The sequence below is a fragment of the Ictalurus punctatus genome, chromosome 19 (genome assembly GCF_001660625.3).
Source record: "Ictalurus punctatus breed USDA103 chromosome 19, Coco_2.0, whole genome shotgun sequence".
Classification (NCBI taxonomy): Eukaryota; Metazoa; Chordata; class Actinopteri; order Siluriformes; family Ictaluridae; genus Ictalurus; species Ictalurus punctatus.
This window is the reverse complement of record NC_030434.2, coordinates 18,983,413-19,008,037: the sequence shown is the minus strand read 5'-3', so window position 1 is coordinate 19,008,037 and position 24,625 is coordinate 18,983,413. Positions and strand designations below refer to the sequence as shown.

General features: G+C 38.2%; 1 protein-coding gene across 1 annotated transcript; it reads left to right on the top strand.

Annotated features, from left to right (window-relative positions):
• Window positions 1–1,542: 1,542 nt before the first annotated feature.
• Window positions 1,543–15,195, top strand: si:dkey-21h14.8 (antigen WC1.1). The gene is made up of 18 exons (XM_017494763.3): window positions 1,543–1,972; window positions 2,184–2,483; window positions 3,657–3,965; window positions 4,153–4,452; window positions 4,591–4,896; window positions 5,058–5,372; window positions 5,518–5,832; window positions 7,027–7,347; window positions 7,779–8,108; window positions 8,375–8,671; window positions 9,199–9,270; window positions 9,442–9,756; window positions 10,147–10,212; window positions 10,299–10,421; window positions 10,553–10,651; window positions 12,078–12,137; window positions 12,245–12,304; window positions 12,699–15,195. The coding sequence occupies exons 1-18, from the start codon at window positions 1,615–1,617 to the stop codon at window positions 12,731–12,733; spliced, it is 3,981 nt and encodes a 1,326-aa protein (XP_017350252.2). The 5' UTR covers window positions 1,543–1,614; the 3' UTR covers window positions 12,734–15,195.
• The last annotated feature ends 9,430 nt before the right edge of the window (window positions 15,196–24,625 follow it).

Here is a 24,625-nt window from a genome sequence, read left to right as displayed (position 1 = left end):
TTTCCTCACTACAAAACTTCTCAAGTTCTGTCAGGTTGTAGGGGAATGTCACTGCATCACTATTTTCAGGTCTCTTTTGAGAAATGGAATAAATAAAGCCATCCACCAAAAGTAAGCTACCAGGTAAGTAGGGCATTAGTCAGAGAAGCAAACAAAGAAGCCATGGGTAACATGGAGATCCACACTTTAGGTAGGTGAAGTCATTCACAGGACAACCATAGCTTGGACATGTCAAATAGCTGGGCTTTACGGAAAGTGGCAGAAAGATTATTGAAAGAAACATATGAATTCATGCTTGGAGACTAAGGGGGGGGAAAAAGGTTGCTGGTCTGAAGAGATCAAAATGAAAGATTTTGGCCTTGATACAAAGCATTATGTTTGTTGGAAATCCAACACCCTGAGAATACAAGCCCCACAGTAAAACATGGTGGTTGGAAGCATAATTCTGTAGCAATCCTTTTATCTTCAGGGGCTGGGAAACTGCTCAGGGTTCAGTGCAAGATGTAGCCAAATACACACAGTAAAATCCCTAGTGTTGACTTAACACCCAGAGTGTTCATTTGTGTCCAATGGACTTATATAAACACTGTAGGGTGTAAATTCAACACTCTGGGTGTTAAATCAACAGTGGTGAGTTTGCTGTGCAGGGCAATCCTAGAAGTAAACTTGTTCCAGTCTGCAAGAGACTTACAACAGGACAACAACAACAAGCATACTTACTCATTTACTTAACCTTTTATTGTCCCCCTTGAGGGCAATTTGTTTTACAGCAATGGAATACACAAAAAACAAGACAAACAAATACAAATACACCAATTATACATTAAACATGTAAAAAATGTACTGAATACTGCCAAAGATACATTAGTGTAGAACAAACCCAAGAACCGGAATGTGTTATAATGGCCCAGTCAAAGTCAAGATCTCAATCTGAGTGAGGCTCTGTGGCGATACTTGAAAATTACTGTTCTCTATCCAATTTGAACTTGAACAAATTTGTTACAATAAAGACAATTTTGCACCTTAAAATGTTAGCCATATTGTGTAAACCAAATGGTAAAACTCCCAGTTAAGTTCATTTCTATTCCAGATTGTAACACTCCAAATATGTAAAAGTTCAAGGGGTGAATTCTTATACCAGGCACTGTTCTTGCTTTTGTTGCTTTTGGACAATATTGTAAAAATGTGATGCATAATCAAAGTTATTGTTAATCACAATAACATTTTAGGAATCAGGCTTGTTGGTGCTTCTCACTGCTCTGGGAGAGTAGAGGTGCTTCATGGGAAGACTTGGGCTACAGTGTGTGATGCTGACTTTGACAAGCAAGATGCAGAAGTTGTGTGTCGGGAGTTGGGCTGTGGGCCTCCTGTGGAGGTGCTAGGAGCAGCTGCTTTTGGCAGAGGCGAAGGTCAGGTATGGAGAGAGGAGCTTCAGTGCAAAGGCTCCGAGTCTCAGATTCATTTTTGTCCAACATCTACACTCGAACACAACTGCTCCCATTCTAGCGATGTGGGACTGGTGTGTGCTGGTAAGTGCTGTAACTTACATAGTTTATCATAAATTTCTTCATTTTGTCTTCATACCTTTCTCCTGTATGATTCTTCTTGTAAGTTATGTCCCTCCCTCATTCTTTCTTGCTCATGTACATTCTCTCCTGCACAGACAGTGTGAGGCTGGTGAATGGTAGCAGTCAGTGTACTGGTAGAGTGGAGGTTCTTCATAGAGGACAGTGGGGAACAGTGTGTGATGATAACTGGAATATTAAAGCTGCTGCAGTTGTGTGTAGAGAGCTGGGTTGTGGAGAAGCTGTAGATGCGCTGCATCAGTCTCACTTTGGATCTGGATCAGAATTAATCTGGATGGATGATGTGGTCTGTAAAGGATCAGAGTCTACCCTGAAGAACTGTGCCTCAGCAGAGTTTGGCATTCATGATTGTGATCATAATAAACATGCTGGAGTCATCTGCTCAGGTATGCAAGTCTTAACCTCAAACTTAGGTTAACCTAGGATAATACTAAAAGTTTACTTATTTCACCAATGATACAGCCATCTGGTGGATGGTCAATATTTTCCCACCTCTTTTATATTAAAAACCTCTGTTCTATTAAATATTTTAACTCTGTAATGTTCATAATTTGGAAAGTTTTGCATGGTCTCCTTTCTCCCATGCTAATATTTTAGAAGTCAGACTGGTTGGTGGTTCTCGCTGCTCGGGGAGAGTAGAGGTGCTTCACGGGATGACCTGGGTTAGAGTGTGTGATGCTGACTTCAACAACCAGGACGCAGAGGTTGTGTGTCGGGAGCTGGGCTGTGGGCCTCCTGTGGAGGTGCTGGGAGCAGCTAGCTTTGGCATGGGTGAGGTGCAGGAGTTGACAAAGGAATTTCAGTGCAGAGGCAGCGAATCTCAGATTCATTTATGTCCAAGGTCTACACTGACACACAACTGCTCCCATTCTAATTATGTGGGGCTTGTGTGTGCTGGTAAGAGCTTAAAATGAACATTATCTTATTTATATTTTTTATGTATGTATTTTTTTTTAAGTATAATGTATGTGGGCATACACTATACTGACCAAAGTATATGGACATCTGACCATCATACCTATACATTGTTTTTTTCTAAACTGTTGCCATAAAGTTGGAAGCACAATTGTATCCTGTAGCATTAAGATTTCCCCTTTACTCTAACTAAGGGGCCCAAACTTGTTCCAGCATAACAATGCTTCTGTGCACAAAGTGAAATCCATAAAGACATGGTATCTCGAGGTTGGTTTAGAAGAACTTGAGTGGCCTGCAGAAAGCCCTGACCTCAACCTCACTGAACACCTTTGGGCTGAACTGGAATGCCGACTCCACACCAGACCTCCTCGCCCGACATCAGTACCTGACCTCACTAATGCTCTTGTGGCTGAATGAGCACAAATCCCCACAGCCATGCCCGAAATCTAGTGGAAAGCTTTCCCTTGTAGATAGAGGTTATTATAGCAGCAAACGGGGGACGAGCTCTGGAATGGGATGTTCAACAAGTACATATGGGTGTGATGGTCATGTGCTCACATATTTTTAGCCATATAGTGTATCTTTACCTTACCTAACTCTTTCTAATGAGTGAGTTTGGTTATCTCAGCCACAGTGATTAAAGGTGCATCAAATCAAGCTTACAGCCGTACAATCTCTATTCTTACATTTCATGTGATGTCACACAGTATAATCAGTGCCATTTTGAGGACCAAATTGGAGACTGACCGCATCAGTGTTACTCTGTGTTTCATTAAGAAGATTCATTTTCATTTATACTGATAATCGACAGCACTGATATACTTGACTACATACAATGCATCTGCAACAAGCAGCAATGAAAATGACCTTCCATGTCAAATTTATGCCCTGTTAAATCTGCCATGGTCAACAATTATGCTGTTATTGGGAAGTGGTGAATTTAAGGAAAACAGTTCATAGGATGAGAAAACTGAATGTTGCATAGCACATAAAAATGTTCTGTCATTGGTTGCAACAGTCATTACTGAGTTCCAAACCATTAATGCCCATCGTTTTGGAATGAGATGTTCAATAAGCACATATGGATCTAATGTTCAGGTGTCCATATACTTCTGGCCGTGTATATTCTTAATAAAGTTTTTCTCTCCGATCCAGAGGGTGTGAAGCTGGTGGATGGTGGAAGTCAGTGTGCTGGTAGAGTAGAGGTTTTCTATAGAGGACAGTGGGGAACAGTGTGTGATGATAGCTGGAATATGAAAGCTGCTACAGTGGTGTGTAAAGAGCTGGGCTGTAGCGAGGCCATCCATGCACCGGGTAATGCACACTTTGGAGAGGGAACCGGACCAGTCTGGATGGTTGTTGGAGACTGTAGTGGGTCAGAGTCTACACTAAAGAATTGTTTATCAGGAGAATGGGGTGAAGATTACTGTAGCCATGACCATGATGCTGGGGTTATCTGCTCAGGTAAACTATACTCTACTTTATTGTAACAGTTAACTATTTGATGCCTGTAGTTCACAACTACTAATTCCATCACTGTTCATTTTTAGTATGTGCTGACTTTTTTTTTTTTTTTTTTGGAATTTAAGTATTTTTTATGGGTGTACATCTATTCATACATTGTCTAATTTTTCCCATGGTATCATTTTAGGAGTCAGGCTTATTGGTGGTTCTCATTGCTCTGGGAGAGTGGAGGTGCTTCATGGGAGGAACTGGGCCACAGTGTGTGGTGCTGACTTTGGCCAGCAAGATGCAGAGGTTGTGTGTCGAGAGCTGGGCTATGGGTCTCCTGTAGAGGTGCTGGGGTCAGATGCTTTTGGAAGAGGTGATGGCCAGGTGTGGCAAAAGAAGCTTCAGTGCGGAGGCACAGAGTCTCAGATTCGTTTTTGTCCAACATCTTCGCTCGAACTCAACTGCTCCCATTCCAATGATGTTGGACTGGTGTGTGCTGGTAAGAGCTGCAGCATAAATAATCTAGTCATATATTCCCTGGCTAGCTTGCATTCGCATTTACAAGTAGATATGAAGCTAAAAAAAATACACAAAATATGCATGATTATGGGTCTTTGTTCATTTTTTCATTGAACAGCTGGTGTGAGGCTGGTGGATGGTGGCAGCCGGTGTGCAGGAAGAGTGGAGGTCTTGCATAGAGGACTCTGGGGAACAGTGTGTGATGATAACTGGAATATGAGAGCTGCTGCAGTGGTTTGTAGAGAATTAGGCTGTGGGGAAGCTGAGGACACACTTTTTAATGCTCACTTTGGCCCAGGATCAGGGCCAATCTGGATGGATGTGTACTGTACAGGATCAGAGTCTACCCTGAAGAATTGTGGGTCAAGTAAGTGGGGTGGACATAACTGTCATCATGATCGAGATCCTGCAGTCATTTGTTCAAGTGAGCTGCATTCAGTCTTAACCTACAAGCAAAATTTTAACATTAACTACATTTTTTTAATTGACTTCTGAGCATGCTATTTATAAATGAAAGATGAATCCATTTAGATTAACAAATGCTACATGTACAGTGATGACTTTTTTTTTTTTTTAAACACACAGGTCACAGAAAACCCAGACTTACAGATGGCCCTCATGAGTGTTCTGGGAGAGTAGAGGTGCTTCATGGAAAGACGTGGGCAACAATGTGTGACGATGAATTTGACCAGCAGGATGCAGAGGTTGTGTGTCGGGAGTTGGGCTGTGGACTTCCTGTGGAGGTGTTGAGGGCATCTGCTTTTGGCAAAGGGAAGAGCCAGGTGTGGATAAAGGAGCTTCAGTGCAGAGGCAACGAATCACAGATTTATTTCTGTCAAGGATCATTTACACTCGAACACAACTGCTCCCATGAAAATGATGTGGGATTAATATGTTCTGGTTAAGTATCAAGTTGTAACATCTATTCAGATAAAGGCTGCATACATGTCAGTAAAACTGTCAGTGCCTAATGAATGACTGATTTTTAAATTTAAGTGACTCTACTATATTTTCTCCTTCAATAATCTCTAAGGTGTTTGTCCAGGTCATACAGATGCACGGCTGGTGAACAGCTTAGACTCCTGTTCTGGTCGAGTTGAGCTCAAATACCTCAGCGACTGGGGGACCGTTTGTGCTGTAAACTGGAATATGAGAGCTGCCAATGTCCTCTGTGGACAGCTGAACTGTGGAAGTGCTGTGGCTGTGTTGGAATCTGACTGGTTTGGGGCAGGAAATGGCCAGATCTGGGCTGACATGTTTAATTGTCAGGGGAATGAGACACATCTGTCACAGTGTCCAATTTCATCATGGAATCGAGTTGCTTGCTCTCATAAACAAGATGCTGGAGTCATTTGTAATGGTGAGCTAATGTTAAGTTATTTATTTATTTTTTATCTTTGCATATTATACACTTTAGGAACACCATACAATTATCCAGCCAATCATGTGTCAGCAGCTCAATTCATAAAATCATGCAAATACAAGTCAAGAGCTTCAGTTAGTGTTCACATCAACATCACAGTGGGGGGAAATGTGATCTCAGTGACTTTGATCATAACATGGTTGCTGGTGCCAGATCTGGTTTGAATATTTCAGGAACTGCAGACCCGCTGGGATTTTCATGCACGGTTAAAGATTGGAAAAATATGTTTTTTCCCCCCAACAGTTTTGGTGAGCCCACTCTAGCCTCAGATTCCTGTGATTAGCTGACACAGGTGAAACCTGATATGGTCTTCTCCTGTTGTAGCCCATCTGCCATTAGGTTTGACATTTTACATCCTGAGATGCTTTTCTGCTCACCACAGCTGTAAAGAGTTGTTATTGGAGTTACTGTAGACTGTCAGCCAGGGCCTGTCTGGTCATTTTCATCTTAACCTCTCTCATCAACAACACATTACCTCCCTCAGTGGTTTTTGCTTTTCACACTATTTTGTGTAAATTTTCAAGTGTGTTGTGTGTGAACGTTTCTGAAATACTCAAACCAGCCCACAGCACCAACACTACATTCTAATGTTTGACTATGCTATGCAGCTATGCTTACACGGAGAGCTTAAGGAGCTCAAGAACTGGCTAGAGAAGCCAGAAAAATCACCAAGACATGCCCAGGAAGCTAGCCAGAAAATATTGGTTAAGTATACAGCAAGGTTGACTAAAGAGTCAACACTGAATTAGTGGAGAGCCTTCTTTAAATAAACCCAGGCACAGGTGGAGTTGTTTGTCACTGATTATAATTAAGAAAATTGTGATAACTCTCTTGCTCCCCTCTGGTGGCAGTAGCCAGTCTGGCAATGTTTCAGGTTGCTCTCAGCTTCCTTCTGTTGATGGCACAAGGCCAAGCCGGCTGTCCCCTTACAGTGAACATTGATTGAAACTCTTAACCTGTATCTGTGATATTTTATGCATTGCACTGCTGCCGCATTGGATAAGTGAACGAATAAACAAGTGTACAGGTGTTTATAATAAAGTGTTTGGTGAGTGAAAAACATTTCTGAAGTTTCAGTGTCATTCATATAGAAATATTATGGGCTAAATTACTTTTTTTTTTCTCCTTGAGGTTCATCATTGGCATTTCATGAAGGACAAGTGCGGTTGTCTGGAGGGAGTGAATGTCAGGGGGAGGTGGAGGTTTATTTCATGCAGGACTGGAGGAGAGTTCTCCTGCACTTTTGGGGTCTGTCTGAGGCCTCTGTGGTGTGCAGACAGCTGGGTTGCGGCTCTGTGCTTAGCTACAATTCTGCTCTTTCCAAAACTGAACATAGCAACATGTGTGCAGTAGGTTTTAGTTGCTCTGGAAGTGAAGCACATCTGGGGAACTGCCGCAGTGCACAGCCTGTCACCTGCGGCTCAAGAGAACAGCTGTCAATTACCTGCTCTGGTAAGAGTTACAACACCTAAAATAGTAAACAAATTAAATTAATTAATTAAATATATTATATATCGGTTTATCAAAGAAATATTTGTTAAATATAGGTGTGCCACTTTTACTGGCACCCCTATGAATTCATATGAGAAAAATAGCAGAGTTGTTATCTTGGCAAAGGGAGGTATCACAAATTATTGACTAAAAGAGTGCCAATAATTGTTACACACCTATATTTACAAAGACATATTTTTTCCTAAACCTTTGTTGTGTTTGATGCAGTTGTTGCAGTTGTTTGATATCCATGAGAGCAGAGCATTTTTGTGTAGAACTGTATGTTATATTGCGCAGTAATAACAATTTAAATTAAAGATCTTATGTCTTGGGCTAAATTTTTTTTAGAAGAACCTTAGGTCATGTAATTGTTTGTTTATTTGTGTGTGTAGGTGTTTTTAACCGAGCTCACAGCTCTATTAGGCTGGTTGGTTCCAGAGGAGATTGTGCAGGAAGGCTTGAGGTTTTTTACAATGGCTCATGGGGGACGGTGCGGAATGACTTGTGGGATATTGAGGATGCACAGGTGGTATGCAGACATCTGCAGTGTGGTGTAGCTCTCAGCGACCATGTTCTATCCTGGTTTGGTCCTGGAACTGGACCTGTATGGCTGAATCAGGTGGAGTGCAAGGGAAAAGAGGTAGCTCTGTGGGACTGCAGCTTTCAGTTCTCTGGAGAAGATGAAAGTGGACACCAGGAAGATGTAGGAGTTGTGTGCTCAGGTACACTGTGCTAATTTCTGCTGTTCTTCCATTTTTCTCTTGTTTATTAACCTAATGGATGCATATGCAAATTTTGTCTGGACAGAAAATTACCTAATGCATGTTTACATTAATTACTAATAGATCATATATGTATATATATATATATATATATATATATATATATATATATATATATATATATATATATATATATATATATATATATATATACACACACACACACACACACACACCAGTTCAAGAATTCGTCCTTCTCCCACCAGAGTTCAAAGAGATCAGACTTACTGAGGGCTGTAAGGGGAATCTGGAAGTCTTTTACAATGGAACTTGGGGTAATGTGTGTGAAAATGCGATTGATAAAGACACAGCAAGTTTAATCTGTCGAGAACTGAATTGTGGAAGAACGGGCAAAGAGTACTTGTCCAAAACCAGACTGAAATCTGCTCCTAACTGGCTGGATGATCTGAAATGTAGGAAGCATGATGCCACTCTGTGGCACTGTCCATCTTCACCCTGGGGAAGTAACAAATGTGATCATGTGGCTCACATTACATGCACAGGTTGGTAGAACTTCTCTTTATCAACACATGTAAAATGTTCTCTTTCACTTTGTTTGGTGAAAATAAAGAAAGAAAACAGCTACACTGAATGTTAAATACTGGGGGACAGCTGACCTTAAAATACTAATAAATGAGCATTTTCTTAAATTTCTTATATGGACTTCACAAAGCGGATTGATTGAGTTAAGGCAGAGGCTGTTTGAGTAGACAGAACTCATTGCTCACAGAATCCAGAGAAACCTGGAAAAAAAAAAATGTTTTAGAAATCTGTCTATGAAGTCATCTGGTATATGGGTCCCTTCCAAAAATAAATGACCAGGAGTGTTGACAAAATGGCCGCCAAGTGGACGGACTTTACTAGAAAGACTTTGGTCACTTGACTGGGGCATGTTTGGTATTCTTAATCAAATAATACTCTGAAAGTTATACAAAAAGGCAAGGTGTCCCTAAATGATTTGATGAGAGATGTATTGTCTCTGGAGAGGTAAATACATAAAGACTAACCGGTTACCATACCGTACTCACAGATGCAGAAAAGCATCATAAGCATCAACAACATCTGAGAGGCTTTTCATCTGGCTGCCAGAAACAATGCTCAAGTAAGGACGCTTATAAATAATAACAATTAAGTTCTGTGTTTAACATTTGGATGTAGTAATCACAAAAGTTAAAAGTTGCCCTCCTCTTATTAGTGTTAACCTTAAACCAGGTGTGTCAAAGTGGTCAAAGGGGCTATGTCTTCTCATGTTGGATGTGTGTATTGTATGTAGAGCATCTGCCTCTCAGGCTGAGGGGAGGAGATGGCGTCTGCTCTGGAAGGCTTGAGCTGTATTATAATGCTACATGGGGCACCATTTGTAGTGATCAGTGGGACATCATGGATGCTCAAGTGGTCTGCAGACAGCTTGGCTGTGGCCAGGCTGTGAGCGCTTCTAGGAATTCTGCCTTTGGTGTGGGTGAAAGGGTTATCTGGCTGAACAGAGTGAACTGCAGAGGGAATGAAATTCATCTGTGGGACTGTCTTTATTCCCTGAAGAATCATACTGACTGTTTCCACAGACAGGATGCTGGAGTCACCTGTGCAGGTCTGTGAGTTCTAGCTCATTTTTCTAAAACGATCATAATGAAGAATCTGTTAATGCCTCATTAATCAAACTCGGTATGAATGTGTTTTTTCCTCAATCATTTCCTAGAGAATTTACACCAAGAAATTAGCTTGTTTCATATGAATGACTTGAAAGATATCATAAAGCTATTATTGGACATTATTATTGCTTTATTGGAGTTTTGTGAACATCACTAAATATACAGTAAATTGGTGCTAATTTATGGGTGATTAGCATCGTCACTGTTTTTAGTTCAGCTTGCCCTATGAAAGCATTTGTACCCAGTTTTGCTGAAACATTCAAAAAGGAGGCCCAATAAGAGCATTTTATGCTTATCTGATTGTCATTATGTTACTTCTGTAAGTACAGAGATATCTATGCCTCCTTCTGATATATTCAAAACAACAACCATCACCACCACCACCACCACAAAAGGTAAAAATGTTAGTCTTTTAGCCAGTTTTATGGACGTTTTATATCCATTATTTTACAGAGTCTCTTCTGTGTTTGAACCCCATTAGGTCAAAAAAACAGAGACACCCTCTCTATCCCTACAGTAGCCATGTGTGTGCTAGGAACACTGCTTTTCATGGCCTTGGTGCTTCTTGTTGTTCAGTTTTACCATAACAGAATGCTCAGGAGAGGTAGGAGATATTCAGAACTCTTTCTGGACATTTTTCGAAACTTCTGTCTGTCAATCAGAGCAAGTTAAAGCAGTCTCCCAGCAGTCCTCTCTTTTACTAAACTGGCTATGTGTTTCTGTCTCTGCTTCCAGTTCCCTCCAAAAGGAGACATAACTCAGTGTCCGAGGCAGTGTATGAAGAGATCAATCTCAGATTTATCACTACAAGACCCACTAGCTTACCTCAGAGGGGTACGTGACATGTGGTTTGTTCTACATAAGCCTAATGGTGTTAGAGCCAACTCCATAATTATTGGCACCCGATCATGATTACACACAAGGATTTAAATGTTCCAGCAAACAGTAGTAGACGTATTTACACATTCACTAACAACAATTATTTAAAAATAATGGTATTTCTGCCTTTGTTTCACCCAAATGCCTGCAATCACTCCAGAGGTTAAATGTATTATGTATTGATGCATTGTACTGTTTTTATTTTCTCCACTACATCTACATGCTGACTGACCAACTCGTCAAAAATACACACATTAAACACACATACTGTCTCCCAAAATCCAGTTTTATATAACACTCATGTTGCTGCCCAATTGCTGTTGATCAGCTGAACTTATTTCCTGCTTTGCATTATCAGGAAGTCTCATTACTGAAAAACATCATTCTGGATATAAGCATGTAGATGAAGAACTGCACTCAGCTAAAAGAAACAGAAATGCAATTTAGAATAAATCAATTACTTTACTAAAGCTATCCAGTCAGAGCTATTCAAAAAAATATATTTACTCTTTTTTTTATCAAAAATAAATCAATCAATACATACAGTAAATGCAGTGTTTCAAATCTGGCACATTTATCTCTTTGGTCCACCATTGTGTGTTCACATGGTTTTATTGCCATTGCTTTAAATTACAATGTAAGAATTATGTTTTAGCTGTTTATAAAGACACACTGCTTGTATTTAATTTAGGCGATAGTTCAAGAGTCGATTCACCAGAGAGCCATAATGATGCCATCACTGCTGGACCGGTTTTAGAGGACGCAGATGGTGTGGTTCAATCCCAGGCTTAATTTTTTACTTCTGTTTGATTAGGATGTCATTTATCCAGGAAATTAAACAGGACCGGACATGGTGTTATCGGAAAATAATCAACCAGCAGGTGGTGTAATTTGCCCTGCTGTGAAGCTGAGTTATTGTTGCCACCCTGAAGCTGATTATTTTCCTATAACAGCACGTCCCAGAGCATGTTATTCCTTTTATAAAACAGAAATTTGCCAACACTTACAATTTTTTAAATTGGATCAACATCAAGTGATACTTTTTATCCATTTTTACAATCACGGTTAATGTTGTGGAACATCCTCGAAACAAGTTCCTGTTTTCAGTTCTTCACAAGCCTTTAGTAATTTGTTACTAAAGAAAAATTAACCTATTAGAACAAGCATGTTAATATAAATCTGTGATTTTCCTTGCAGCCTGAACTGCTATGAGAGCTGCTGTTATTAATAATTACTCAACACCTTCTGACCAATCAGAATCAAACATATAATATTGCTGTGGTATCAATAGTGCTATAATCATTTATAGCATAAGATATAATGTGATTGTAGTGAGTTCTACATAGAATTTGTAATGATGTTTATTTCTAAATTTGGACAGATATGACAGAAGACTATGATGACGCAGTTCCCACTGGAATAATCCCAAATACTATAACAGGTAACTTTTTTTCTTAAAGTATGAAATGGAATTTAAACAATACAGCAACAATGTCAGTTTTGTTGCACATTGATTGCATAATTTCTCTTCCAATGTCACTGTAATAGACACACTAGAGGACTATGATGACGTCATCACTGCTGGACAAGATGTAGAAGATGCAGAAGGTTAGTGGCTTATTGTATACGCTGCCACATTTCAAATGTACAACAGTGAGGATGTTCACAGGTATCGCACTGTAAGAAATGACCGGTAATCCAATTTAAAATGCAAAGTCTAATACAAAGAATTATGTAAATGGATAATGCTAAAACAATATTTGGTATCATAAAAGATAATTCTTTTTTTTTTTTCAAAGATACAGTGGCATAATGCTGGAACCTACATAGAAGCTAAAAATAATTATTTTAACAGAAGCTATGTAGGGCTCACTTGACGACTGTTTTTTTTTTTTTTGCAAAGTGTTTGAGTACACTTACCACTAGAAAATATATTAAACTATGTTATGTTGTTTTTAGACTTTTGTAATTTGTTCATTTGCAAATTTGGTCATTTTTCCAGATTATGATGACGTGGAACCGCTTCAGAAAGACTGAGAACTACCCCCAAATGCATTTTCTCAGGAAATTACCTTGAGAATTCAATGAACTTAACAGATACTTTCAATTTACCATAGCTCTCAGTTCATATCATTGTATGCTTCCTGAACATTGCTCACTTCAACTTTAGATATAGTATTTAAAATTTTGTAACTATGGACAAAACAACTCTAGTTTTGTTTGCCGAAATGTCACCAAATTTCATTTATATTCTCTTTAAATCAGATTTAGTAAAGTCACTTGTTAAAAATCTTCACATGGCTACACTGAATAATGTTATTTAGAAAGAAAATTGTACACAGCTCATTTATGCAGCCAATTAGCCTATTAAAGCCTGATTTGGTGTTTTGATGATGATGATGATGTTGGTGCTTGCTCCAGACATGTCGCTCCAAAATCTCCCATAGGTGTTCATTTGGGTTGAGTTCTGTTTACTGTGAAGGCCATAGCATATGATTTACATAATTTCCATCCTCATCAAACCATTCAGTGAGCCCCGTGGATGGGGGCGGACCACTCTGATCAGGATAGAAATATTTCATCTTACCATCATAAAGTAAAGGTCAGTAAGAAGAACTTTGTGCTGATTTGTAGTGAAGATTACCTCTAAGGGGACAAGTGGAACCAAGCCATGGCAGAAAAAAGTGCTTCCTTACAGCATAATAGAGCCTTTAATTTATCACCCATCTGTACTGACTGGCCTGCAGGTTTATGTACTAAACCTCAAATTCAAATTGAGTAACTAATGGAACTTGTTTAGATATTTTGAGATGAAATAACACATCATTCAGGTAAAATAAGGCAAGATGATCTTTATCTGTACACAAGAAGTTGAATTGTAACACAGCAGCGTCTTGTATATAATAGTATACAGTCACCGTATAAAATATATGGGCAGACATACAAATGTACATATAAATATAGTATATAATAAAATAGAAAGGTTCATGTTTGTCGATAACGCATGTACAATTTTAACCACTAGATGGAACTGTTCAACTTTTCAGAAAATAGCTCTATTTATCTGACAAGGTTTTTGATGAATCTGTCACAATTTTCACATGATGTATTCTAGTCTGTAATGTCTGTAATCTTCCTCATATCTTCAATTAGTGTATGTAAACATTTTTACTGCCTTTTACTGTCCTAAAGCAGTAGTTTAGTAATAAAACATCCGAAATTCAAATTTACACAAAAATAGAATGTACAATTTTATTTTACGTATCTCTAATCCCTCATAGGTTTTAATTGACAAGACTGACAAGGCTTCCTTTAAGTAAACAGTTTGACCAAAAGTGAATTTTCCTCCATTTAACCTCAAATATAGTACATCAGCTGTCGTGGAAATTAGACAACACTCGCAGACTCGTCCTCTGAAGGTAAAAAGGTTTATTACGGAAAGATGGTTAATACAGGATACAATAAAGCAAGATAGAATAATGACAGCGCTCTGAAGCCCTTGTACTAAACCACTACTATATATATGAAACGCAGAGCATAACATAATTCTGTGTACCGATAAAAAGCAGTTTGAGGCAGTTCAAACAGGCTTTGTTTTAGGATCTTGGAAGATGTTTAGACGAACCTTGAACAGAAGAACATGTTTGTGTCTCTGTAAGCAGATAAACATTCTGTACTGATCTCATCTGTTAAGAAAGAAAATTATTCCTGCGTTCATGAATGTAGATTATAAGATGATCAAATGTTTTCTTATTATCTACATTGTCCTCGTTGCTGTTAAAAGACAGACTTCTGACGCCAAACACATCTTTGTTGTTGAACTACTTTTGGCATTTTAAGAAGCAAAAAAAAACAAACAAACACACACATTTGGTTGAGCTGTTTCTTTACAGGATGTCCTTTGTACATTAAATATGGCCTGCTTTTGCCAGACCATCAGGTGATACATGCATAACATGCATATTTCTGCTATTCACCTAGTTACCAGTGTTATAGAGACCTGTCACACATCTGTCACATGATGTCTCTCTTTTCTAACAAAGTCCCAGAGAGCCAAGTATACCCAAACATATTAAAATCAGAAACGCTAACCATACTTATTATCTGCAGTGTTTCTACAAGCTGCAATAGCAATCAAGGAATCACAGAGGTGATTGATGCTGGTGTTTTTTGCTGTCTGGTCGCTGTGGGAACGAACATGCACCTATTACATGCTTACAGAGACGGCTGCTGCCGATGGGTGTTTCCATAGAGACTGCAGGAGGCCAAGGACACCATAAGCAACCCCCATAACTCTTCACATTGCCACAACGCCATTCTCTTTGATTGTTCTGCCTCCGACTCCAAGTGAAAGAATGTTCTGATGATTTGGGAGAGCAAATATTAGACTATTATATTAATTTAAAAACATGTAATAATGCATATCTGCATCATCATAATTAAATAATTATAGTGACCTTATAGTGGCTTGAAGATTCATTTTAAATGCTGTTTTTGAGTTAGGCAAGTTTAAATATAGATGATTATGATTAAGTATAGGTAATTTACAATATACAGTATAATTTGTGTTCTTTACTCTCAGGTAATCTCCAGTACATGATTCTCTTATAGCATGTTACTTTCTATTATATCGCAGTGTTGTTGAATTCTTAAATCTGATTGGTTAGTTGGTGTTGATAAATGTTCTATAACAGCAGCTCTGACAGCAAGGCAAATCACAAGTTTATGTATACGATCTCTTTCTAATACGTTATAGTCTGTATTGTAACAACTTACTTTGGCACTATAGAGGATGCATAACCTCATAATCTAAGTATAGAAATAAATAGATTTTAAAATGTGTTATTTAATCAAGAACAAAAAAATGTATAATTGCTAATATTGGAAATCCAGTATGAGCACTTTGTAACATCAGTAAGTTTTCCACCCTGAGAAAGTCTTCTGGGCAGAGGACTTTGTGCTTTCCGATGTCTCTGTACAGCTACATGACAAGCGAAGTTGTTTTTTGTTGTTGTTTTTTTTTTTATTAAATCTTATTAACTTCCAAAGAGAGAAAAAAGAAAGACGTCTAAGGGAATGACTTATTATAATTTCTATAATGAAAGTCATAACAGGAACAATCTTGCTTTATAGACATTAAACAACATTAAATGTAACCATAAATGGATAAAAAAAAATACAACATGCCTTTCTTTAATTAATAAAAAAAAATGAATCATTGGCATATTGCTGTGCTATAAGAGGAATAAAAGAGAAATAAAACACTTGGAGATGTGTTGTCATGGGAAAATACTCAATTTCAGGCTGATAACGGTAAGTCCAGTTGGCATCAGGCCACATCACACCGCCTCATTGTTGATTACTTTCCTCTCCCGTTGTTTTATTCTTTAATTAAAACCAATTTTACTGTTTTTATTAAGAAACTCATTCATGCTAGCTACATACAGTATACCCTTTGAGATTTGTACACACTCACAGAAAGTATAAACAGTTCACATTCCCTCCACTCCAAGATGAATTGGTCAGCTCTGTTCAGTGCGCTAGTGGGCTTATCTCCACTGCTTACCAAATTGAGCAGGGACCTGCATAAAACCAAGGGTATAAAGATGCTTAAGCCTGAACAATAGGGCATCAGTCTAACCAAATCCACCACCATGCTCATATTCTGACTTTTCTAGACATTTATCGCAGGCTAACTGCAAATATACAATCCCAAAATTCAGTAAGAGACATCTATAGACATCTGTTACTGGAAACCAGTCATAAAACTTGCCTATTGCTGAAAGAAAGAAGAAAAAAAAAGATTAAACAGTGCCACAATTTGTATTTGATCAATTAAACATATAAATCTGGGTGTACTGTGTGTCTGTTTGTGTTTGGACATACACTTCTTTTTCTGCTATAAACGGAGACTGGAATGAGGTTATATAGGGCAACATAAACACATCTTTCCTGACTGCAGCCACCCACTGACTTGGAGCACACACATCTCCAGTCAGTGACTCACTCGTGGAGAGTGGGCGTCCAGCAGCCCATTCATAGAAACACTCTTTTAGTCTCTAAGATCTGTGATTTATGGGGAAACTAAGGACTCTTTCCTTTACTCAATCATACATGCACATGCAAATCTGTAAAGTTGCAATCATAAAGCCAACAACTGCAATTATTTTTATTATTATTATTATTATTATTATTATTATTATTATTATTATTATTATTATTGCTACTACTACTACTACTACTACTACTACTACTACTACTACTACTACAAAGGGAATTTAAGCTACATACAGCATCATAGCTTGGCTTGAAGTTGTTTCAGATGCATGCCTTCTGCCCCAGAAAGCTGCATACCTACCAGTCTGATACAGTCAGACAACAGATTCAGTGACTTGCATAAGTATTCATCCTGCTTCGATTTTCCACATTGTGTAGTGTTACAAACTGGATTAGAAATTTACATAATTGGGATTGTAACCATTCCATTTACACAATCAGTATAACAGTTGAAAGTGAAAACTATTTTTTTTATTGTGACACAAAGGTTAATCAAACAAAAAAGCAGTCATTTAATTGGTATCAATAATTGCTAGAGCCAACTTTGGCTGGAATTACAGCTGCAAGTCTTCTGGGATGTGTCGCTATCAACCGTGTAGCAACGTGCTGGCAAAGGGATATATTTTTTTCTTCTGAGTCAAGATCGGTGGCCATGGCTGGCCGTTTCATACTCTGCAGTTTCCCATCTCACTATAGTTTTGCCCTCTGTGGTTTATTTTTGGCCACGCGTTTGTGTTCTTCACTGTGCCTTTGAGAGAGTTCAGTGGGTTCAGGCTACCCTTCCCCCATAGCTCCCTTAATAAAGTGCTTGTCTCTGCCCAGGAGGATTCTGGTTTGATCCAGGTTCTAGCTGAGTTTGATCCCTGTGTTCGAGCACTCATGTTCTCGCTTTATTCTGTTCGTCTTCTCATCTCTAGGGCTTTCTGGCATTCCTGCTGCACCATTTGTTAGCACTGCCTGGTGGGTCATTGTGTTATAGCATTCACTATTGCATTCCTGAGCCCTTGGTTAAAGCTTTCATTTCTGTCATTTTGACTGGTCAGACTCTACTAATGGATCCATTCTTTGGCCGCTCTGCATGAGAAGGTTGTTAAGATGTTCATCCTGATTACAGGGTGAAAGTGTTGCACTTTCAACCCATCACCTTTGAGAACTGACTGTCACTTGCTGCCTAACATATGCCACTCCTTGACAGGTGGCATTGTAACGAGATAATCAATGTTATTCACATCACCTGTCAGCGGTTTTAATGTTATGGCTGATCCACGTATTTTACCGTGTACATTGCACTCTATACTGACACAGAAGATATAATGTACAGTAAATATGTGCACAGAAAAAAGGTAAGTTACTTTGTGCCATTGGAATGATAAAATAATGACCAAGTTGTATTGTTTCAGATTGGGAATATAATGAACATTGTAACAAATACAGGTTAGGAGGTTTTTGCTGACGTTTGAAAAATATTTCAAACACTGTCACGTATTGTGTTATTGATAAAGGAATAATTATGCATTCAAAACCTACACACTTGGTTTTACAATGTAACAATTATACAATTCCATTTGGAGATCTTACAGAAGGCACTGGTGTGAGAAACTTTTTTTTTTCAAGGTGCCTCATGTTCCCTAATCTGTTTCGGTAATGAATATCACCATTGCAGTGCACTATCACACTCGGCTGTTTGCTCTGGTGATTCACTGTGTCAGTCCACTTTTCTTGGTTCTCATGTAGAATAATAGCACAGTGAGGACTTACAACTGTTGCTGGAATAACACTGAATTTTACTTTGCATCAGAACTATGAGTACATGATATTTACAGTGTATATATATATATATATATATATATATATATATATATATATATATATATATATATATATATATATATATATATACCGATCAAACCTAACATTGAAACCACTGACAGGTGAAGTGAATAACACTGATTATCTTGTTACAATGGCACCTGTCAAGGGGTGGGATACAACCCCAATTCCCAAAAAAAAATTGGGACGCTGTGTAAAATGTAAATAAATACAGAATGCGGTGATTTGCAGATCTCATAAACGCATATGTTATTCACAATAGAACATAGAAAACATATCAAATGTTTAAACTGAGGAAACATTTTGTTGTTTTAATGTTATGGCAGAACAATGTTTATACTCCTATAATTGCACATAAATGAATTTATTTGTAAAGTAATAGATATTATCATGCAAGCTGGTTTATATTGTAAGAAGTATTAGCTGTCATGCATTACCTTTAGTTAATGTTTGATTTTTACCTTTAAAAAAAATTTTAATTTTAGTTACATTTTAAGTTCAGTAAATAATTTTAAATTGTACATCAACTTTTACCAGAAGATTTCTTTAGATAAATATTTGCACTGATTATGGATTTTTGTACTTCTGCCACCTCGGAGAATGAATAATGTATTATTGGTTGTTTATTTTTTTAAATAAACAACTCAAAAATAACTCAATATAATGAGTGTGTGATTCTGTGTTATGGATTGCCGTGACATCCACAGTGCACTCACACCTTGTAGATCGACCACAACCTTGGAAATAGGAGGTTTTTTATTGTTGTTGTTGTTTTTGTTGTTATGTTTGAGTCCAACTGTATTGGTTGTATTAGATAGAAATGTCAAAGACACATGTAAACATCTTTCTGTAATTATTTGAAAAACATATAACTGTGATCTTTTGTCATCTTACTGGCTTGCCACATGGAGCCCTTGTGTATTTCTCTCTCTCTGTGTGTGTGTGTGTGTGTGTGTGTGTGTGTGAAAAACAGAAAGTGAGAGAGCTTGTGTCAAATGAAATCAGCCATGAGAGCTCTAATGATGTTTTGTTATTTTTTGTGTAAGATCCAAGGGGCAAAATGTCTATTCCTGGTCGTTCATATCAATATGTTTCTACCGGCGGCACTTCTTTTGGATGCTTTTGTAAACAGGGACTATGACCTTTCATCACTGAGAGAGGTTTTTTTTTTTTTTTTTTTTTTTAACATATGAATCAAAAGCGAATGAACAAATGCGTTATGCTTTCTTTGACAAGAGGTACATAATAATCAAAAGAGACTTTTCTGCTGTAAGGTATTGCAAAGGATTTGCGATACTCTTTTATGATTGAAGTAAGCAAGATGCTATAACATTTAATCACTCCTTATGCTGCAGTGCTGCTGAATCCTCAGTTCTGATTGCTGATTAATTTCCTATAGCAGCAGCACTGACAGTAGTGCTGCGAGACTGATCACAGGTTTATATTAATGCACTCATTCTAATATACTATCATTATGGCAGTTGAAGGTTTCTGTGAGGAGAGAGGAGATGTTTATTTAGCAGTGTCAGTGCTTTGTAACAGTTCGTAACAGAGGTAAAGCTTGATATTCCTTTCCACCATTGTCGATATAAATGATCCGTCACGAGCCCTGACTGCAGTCTCACTCATGATTTCTCTACCTTATTTAGGCATGGCCTGGTCATTTTCACCTCATACCAGGTTTGCTATTGAGACATGAATGGCCAATATTTTTCCCAAATTGAATGTTATTTTTTGAGGTGCATTGTTGAGAGAAGCAGTTATGTGTTTGTCAATTGTGTCTTAAAGCAAGTCTGTTGAATGCCGCTATCTGATGTGTTTTCAGGGACCATTTACGCCTTAATGATGGAAATATGGTGCGGCCGGACATGTGGGCTATAACATCATCAAAAGCCTGGCAAAATCCACTAGCCATGTCTCTGTTTGTTTCGCTGTGAATACTCCTTGCAATCATGCCTCTCCATTTTGTTTTATCATGAACGAAGACCTCTTGACAAGCACTTAAATGATTGCTTTTTTAAATAAATAAATAAACAAACTGTACAAAAATTGTACCTTTTTCTTTGCTGTAACAATCCATTGTACTATCACGTCTCTAACAGCCTTTTTAGCTTGATAGAATTCTTAGATCCTGACCTATTTGTGCTTAGCATGAGGATATTTCTTTTGATGGAGCACTTCTGTATGTCACTCTGGAGAAGAATGTCTGCCAGATGCTGTAAATCTTAATGTAATACTGACATATTGACTGAGAGCCTATACATTAGCTAGAATTCAGCATTGCCAGAGTGACCACAGGAAAATGCTCAGGCTATAAGGTCTTGTCTTTCTTGTTATGAGTGACAGTGTTGTAATTAAACTGACAAGGTGAACATGATGACATGTGTTGGCATTGCAGGCACCACCCTACAGGACACCGAAAGCGCTTCGATAACTAGTGTAGCCCCTCCAGTTTCCTCAGCAAGGCCGACTGCAGGCTTAGATGCTATTTATACCACAGCCCAGTTGAATTCTCAATTCTGGCGATTAGTTTTCTATAAAATCAGCTCTGACGGTAGTCTCAAGTGTAGTTGGCATAACTCTAGTTTATGTTAATGTGCTCATTCTGTACACGTTATCTTTTTGAATAGGAAGCGCTCATTCAAAGGATATGGCAGGTAAACGATTAAATTGTCATAAAATGACTGTTTTATTGTTACTACAAGGTAACGGATTAAAGAAACCAATTGTAGCTATAAATGGATAAAATGCAGAATTTTTGTCCTTTAATAAATGAATAAATTGGAATATTGCTATGGTTTAAGATAAATAAGCCACTCTGAGCATGCCTGTGTGCTGTCTTACTCACTCACTTTCAGATACAGCTTTATCATGGTCAAAGTTGCTGTAGATCTGAAACCTATCCTAGGAACACTGGGAGTGAGGCAGAAATACACGCTGGATGGGTTACCAGTCAATCACAGGTTACCATGCACTCTCAAATTCACACTTACACAAATTAATCTACTCCAACTACTGACTACAGAAACTCCATGGTTTATTCCTTAATTATTCCTTTTTAGACATTAAAAGCTTTTGCAATTCTGCTGCCTGTTGTGCTTTAAATTCTATGCATTATATGATGCTTATACTGTACGGCCCTGTCAAACATTCTCACACTCAGTCTCACACCTGATCAGAGCCAGCATCAATGTGAGTCATTTGATCAGATAGGGAGAGTCTATGTAGGCACTGACAGCTAGATTTCCACTTATATAACCTCTAGCTTAGTGGGGGGTTTTTTTCTTGTAAGACGAAGCTGCATAATTGTGTAAATTATCACCAGATCCTAGCAACCTGTTGCCTTCCAGCTGTTACATTTTAGCTCTCTGAAGCAATTTTTCTCTCATTCCTGGAATGCGTCCCCTAATTACAGTAAACTTTGTCATGTTTGACTGAGTTTTTTTAAGGTATTTGGCCATTTTCTCTCGCCAAGTGCTCTCTTCTGTATATATGAGATGCCCAAGAACTAGCGCTCTTACTAGACAAGGAAGAGAGCGTATAGTATCACTCAACACTAAGTTTCAAAGTCACAGTGACGCAAATGAGAAAAACCATATACATGTCACATACAGTTATGTGACACACACATCTATGTCTATACACTATACAATCTATGTCTATACACACACACACACACACACACACACACACACACACACACACACACACACACACACACACACACACACACACAAATGTTAAGGTGTATTTAACCATGTTATGTCCTTAAATTGAATCTGAAAAATGAAACCACATGTCTTACATGTGAAACTAAATTATTATTATTTTTTTCATTATCTGAAAATAAAAACACAATCACAAACACAATACATGTGAAAAGTCTACTACATGTCATGGAATGATTGTGAGAAAATGGTCTCAAAATGAAACCACATGCACTACATGAACTGTGAAAAAGAACTCCTGTGAAAACGTGGACTACATGAAAGAAACATAGTGAGTAATTTGAAGTAATTTAAAGTGATTTGATACATTTTTGCACATAGGATTATTCACGTCAAGTTTATGTGAAATTTCTTTCTTATACTTTTTGGAACAATGACTACTGTGCTCTCTGGAAAAGTTTTCATCCTAGTAATTCATAGTGGGTGTATAACTATAATCCACAGTGCCTCTAATAAATACCATTCAAGAAAAGTAGATGACTGGCTCAAGTGTAAGAGGGAACACATTCAGAGCTGCAGATCTTAGCTTTTCGGCTGAATGAAGCTGTCAGTGCCAGGTCTCGGCAGCAGACGGTTATTTTGATATCCTCCTACAAAGACGACCTGATCAAGGTGTTCCCATGGGCACAGCACGTTTGATGCAGTCCTTTGTAGTTATAAAGAACACTTCTTGTTCTTCCAGTAGACATTTTTCTTCTAAGACTGACACATCTTGAAGAAAATACATCATCATTACTGAATATTACTGGTACCATCTTCACAGTTTGGGGTGTCACTGATGTGGGATAAAGACAAATGTTTTAAAAACAGCACGTTACTAAATCAAGAAGGCTATGGCTTTTTTTCAATTATGGGTCCTGACAGGGAAAAAACAACAACATCAGGCTGGGTGAAAAACAAATCTGAAATTGTCTGTCCCCTACTGCCTCTATTTATACTCTGTCTGGAGTTAATTCTCCAGAATTATATTTGCCAGTAGCAGTTTACAGTCCTCTGGAAGACAACTTAAGCATCACGAGCAATGTGGAGCCTGTAGGTAATTAACCTGAGCAATGCAGACTGCATGGTTTTAAAAGCTAATGCATGTGCATGGGTATCTGTACTCTATAAGCAATATCCAATATTATCCACCATCCAAGATTTTGTTTCACTTTTGTAAATCGCTACACTGGTTGCCCAGGACAAGCAGATTTCATATCCAGGCTATTGAGTTTTTTCTTGTCAGCAGACAGGTAGGCTCAATAACATGAGAAATCATCCTATTGACTTTTGCAAAAAATATATACACACACACACACACACACACATATATACTTTTTTTTTTTTTTGGTGCGTGTGTGTATGTCTAAGCGTTATGCATTTCATGGTGATGCAGCACATCTTGATGTTGTTGGCCATGCTCTCTGGGTGGGAGGGATGGCACTGCTGCCTCTCCCCTATCAATCTCAATGACACTATCCAGATCTGTGAAATCATGTATGCAGGAAAGGGTAAATAAAGCTTTCCTTAAAGTCCCTGTGAAGTGCCTTGAAGCACATAGCGTTATTATTATTGATGTAATTTCCACTGAAACAGGAAGTCAGGGTGGGACATATTGAGTAGATCCTCCCCTTTTTAAATAGCCAATACCTCACAGCCCAGGCTAAGTCATACTTGACAGTTAGTACAATGATTGCAAGCCCAAGCGATAACGATGCACTGGATTCACTTCTAGACGAGTTCCTTCTTCAGAGTGAATGAATTCAAGCCATTTCCTTCTTAACCAACTTACAGTTGGAAAACAGAATAAAATGCACACATTCAAACAGCCAAAGCCACATTTACAACCCATGCTTGCTGATATTACTTCTCTCACTCAATAACGGCAACAAGATTTTTTATAATTTTGGGGGTGGGACACTTCAAATTCTAGAAAGCATTTAATTGGACAGAAAATCTGATGAGAAACATGATGACATCAAAATTGGTGCTCTGTATTGGTGGTAGAGAGATGTGAATTCTGTCATTGTTTAGCGTGTAAATAACCTTAAGACTAACATATTCATACTAAAAGCCACAAAACTTCAATTTTGATTTCATGTGGAATTTAAGGTGCATTGTGCTGCCCTGTGATGCAGCATGAACAGCAGTTTGGGAAAAAAAAATTAGGAGGTTGGCTTTGTGTGTCTTGGAGGAAGCACTTGACAGCCCCCACCCACCTTGGCTGGTAGTTGTCATGTGAAAGGAGAGAGTAAGCTAGTGGGTGGGGGGGAATAAAACGAGAAAAAGAAAATAAAGACTAGCCAGATTTGAGTAATATATTTACTTGTGATGT

Bases quoted from the DNA above. Each gene is read 5' to 3' on its own strand.
- si:dkey-21h14.8 (XM_017494763.3), top strand. From the start codon at position 1,615: ATGTCCCTCCCTCATTCTTTCTTGCTCATGTACATTCTCTCCTGCACA. The intron at 3,966-4,152 runs GTAAACTATACT...GTATCATTTTAG, and splicing joins TGCTGGGGTTATCTGCTCAG to GAGTCAGGCTTATTGGTGGT. The intron at 5,373-5,517 runs GTTAAGTATCAA...GTGTTTGTCCAG, and splicing joins TGTGGGATTAATATGTTCTG to GTCATACAGATGCACGGCTG.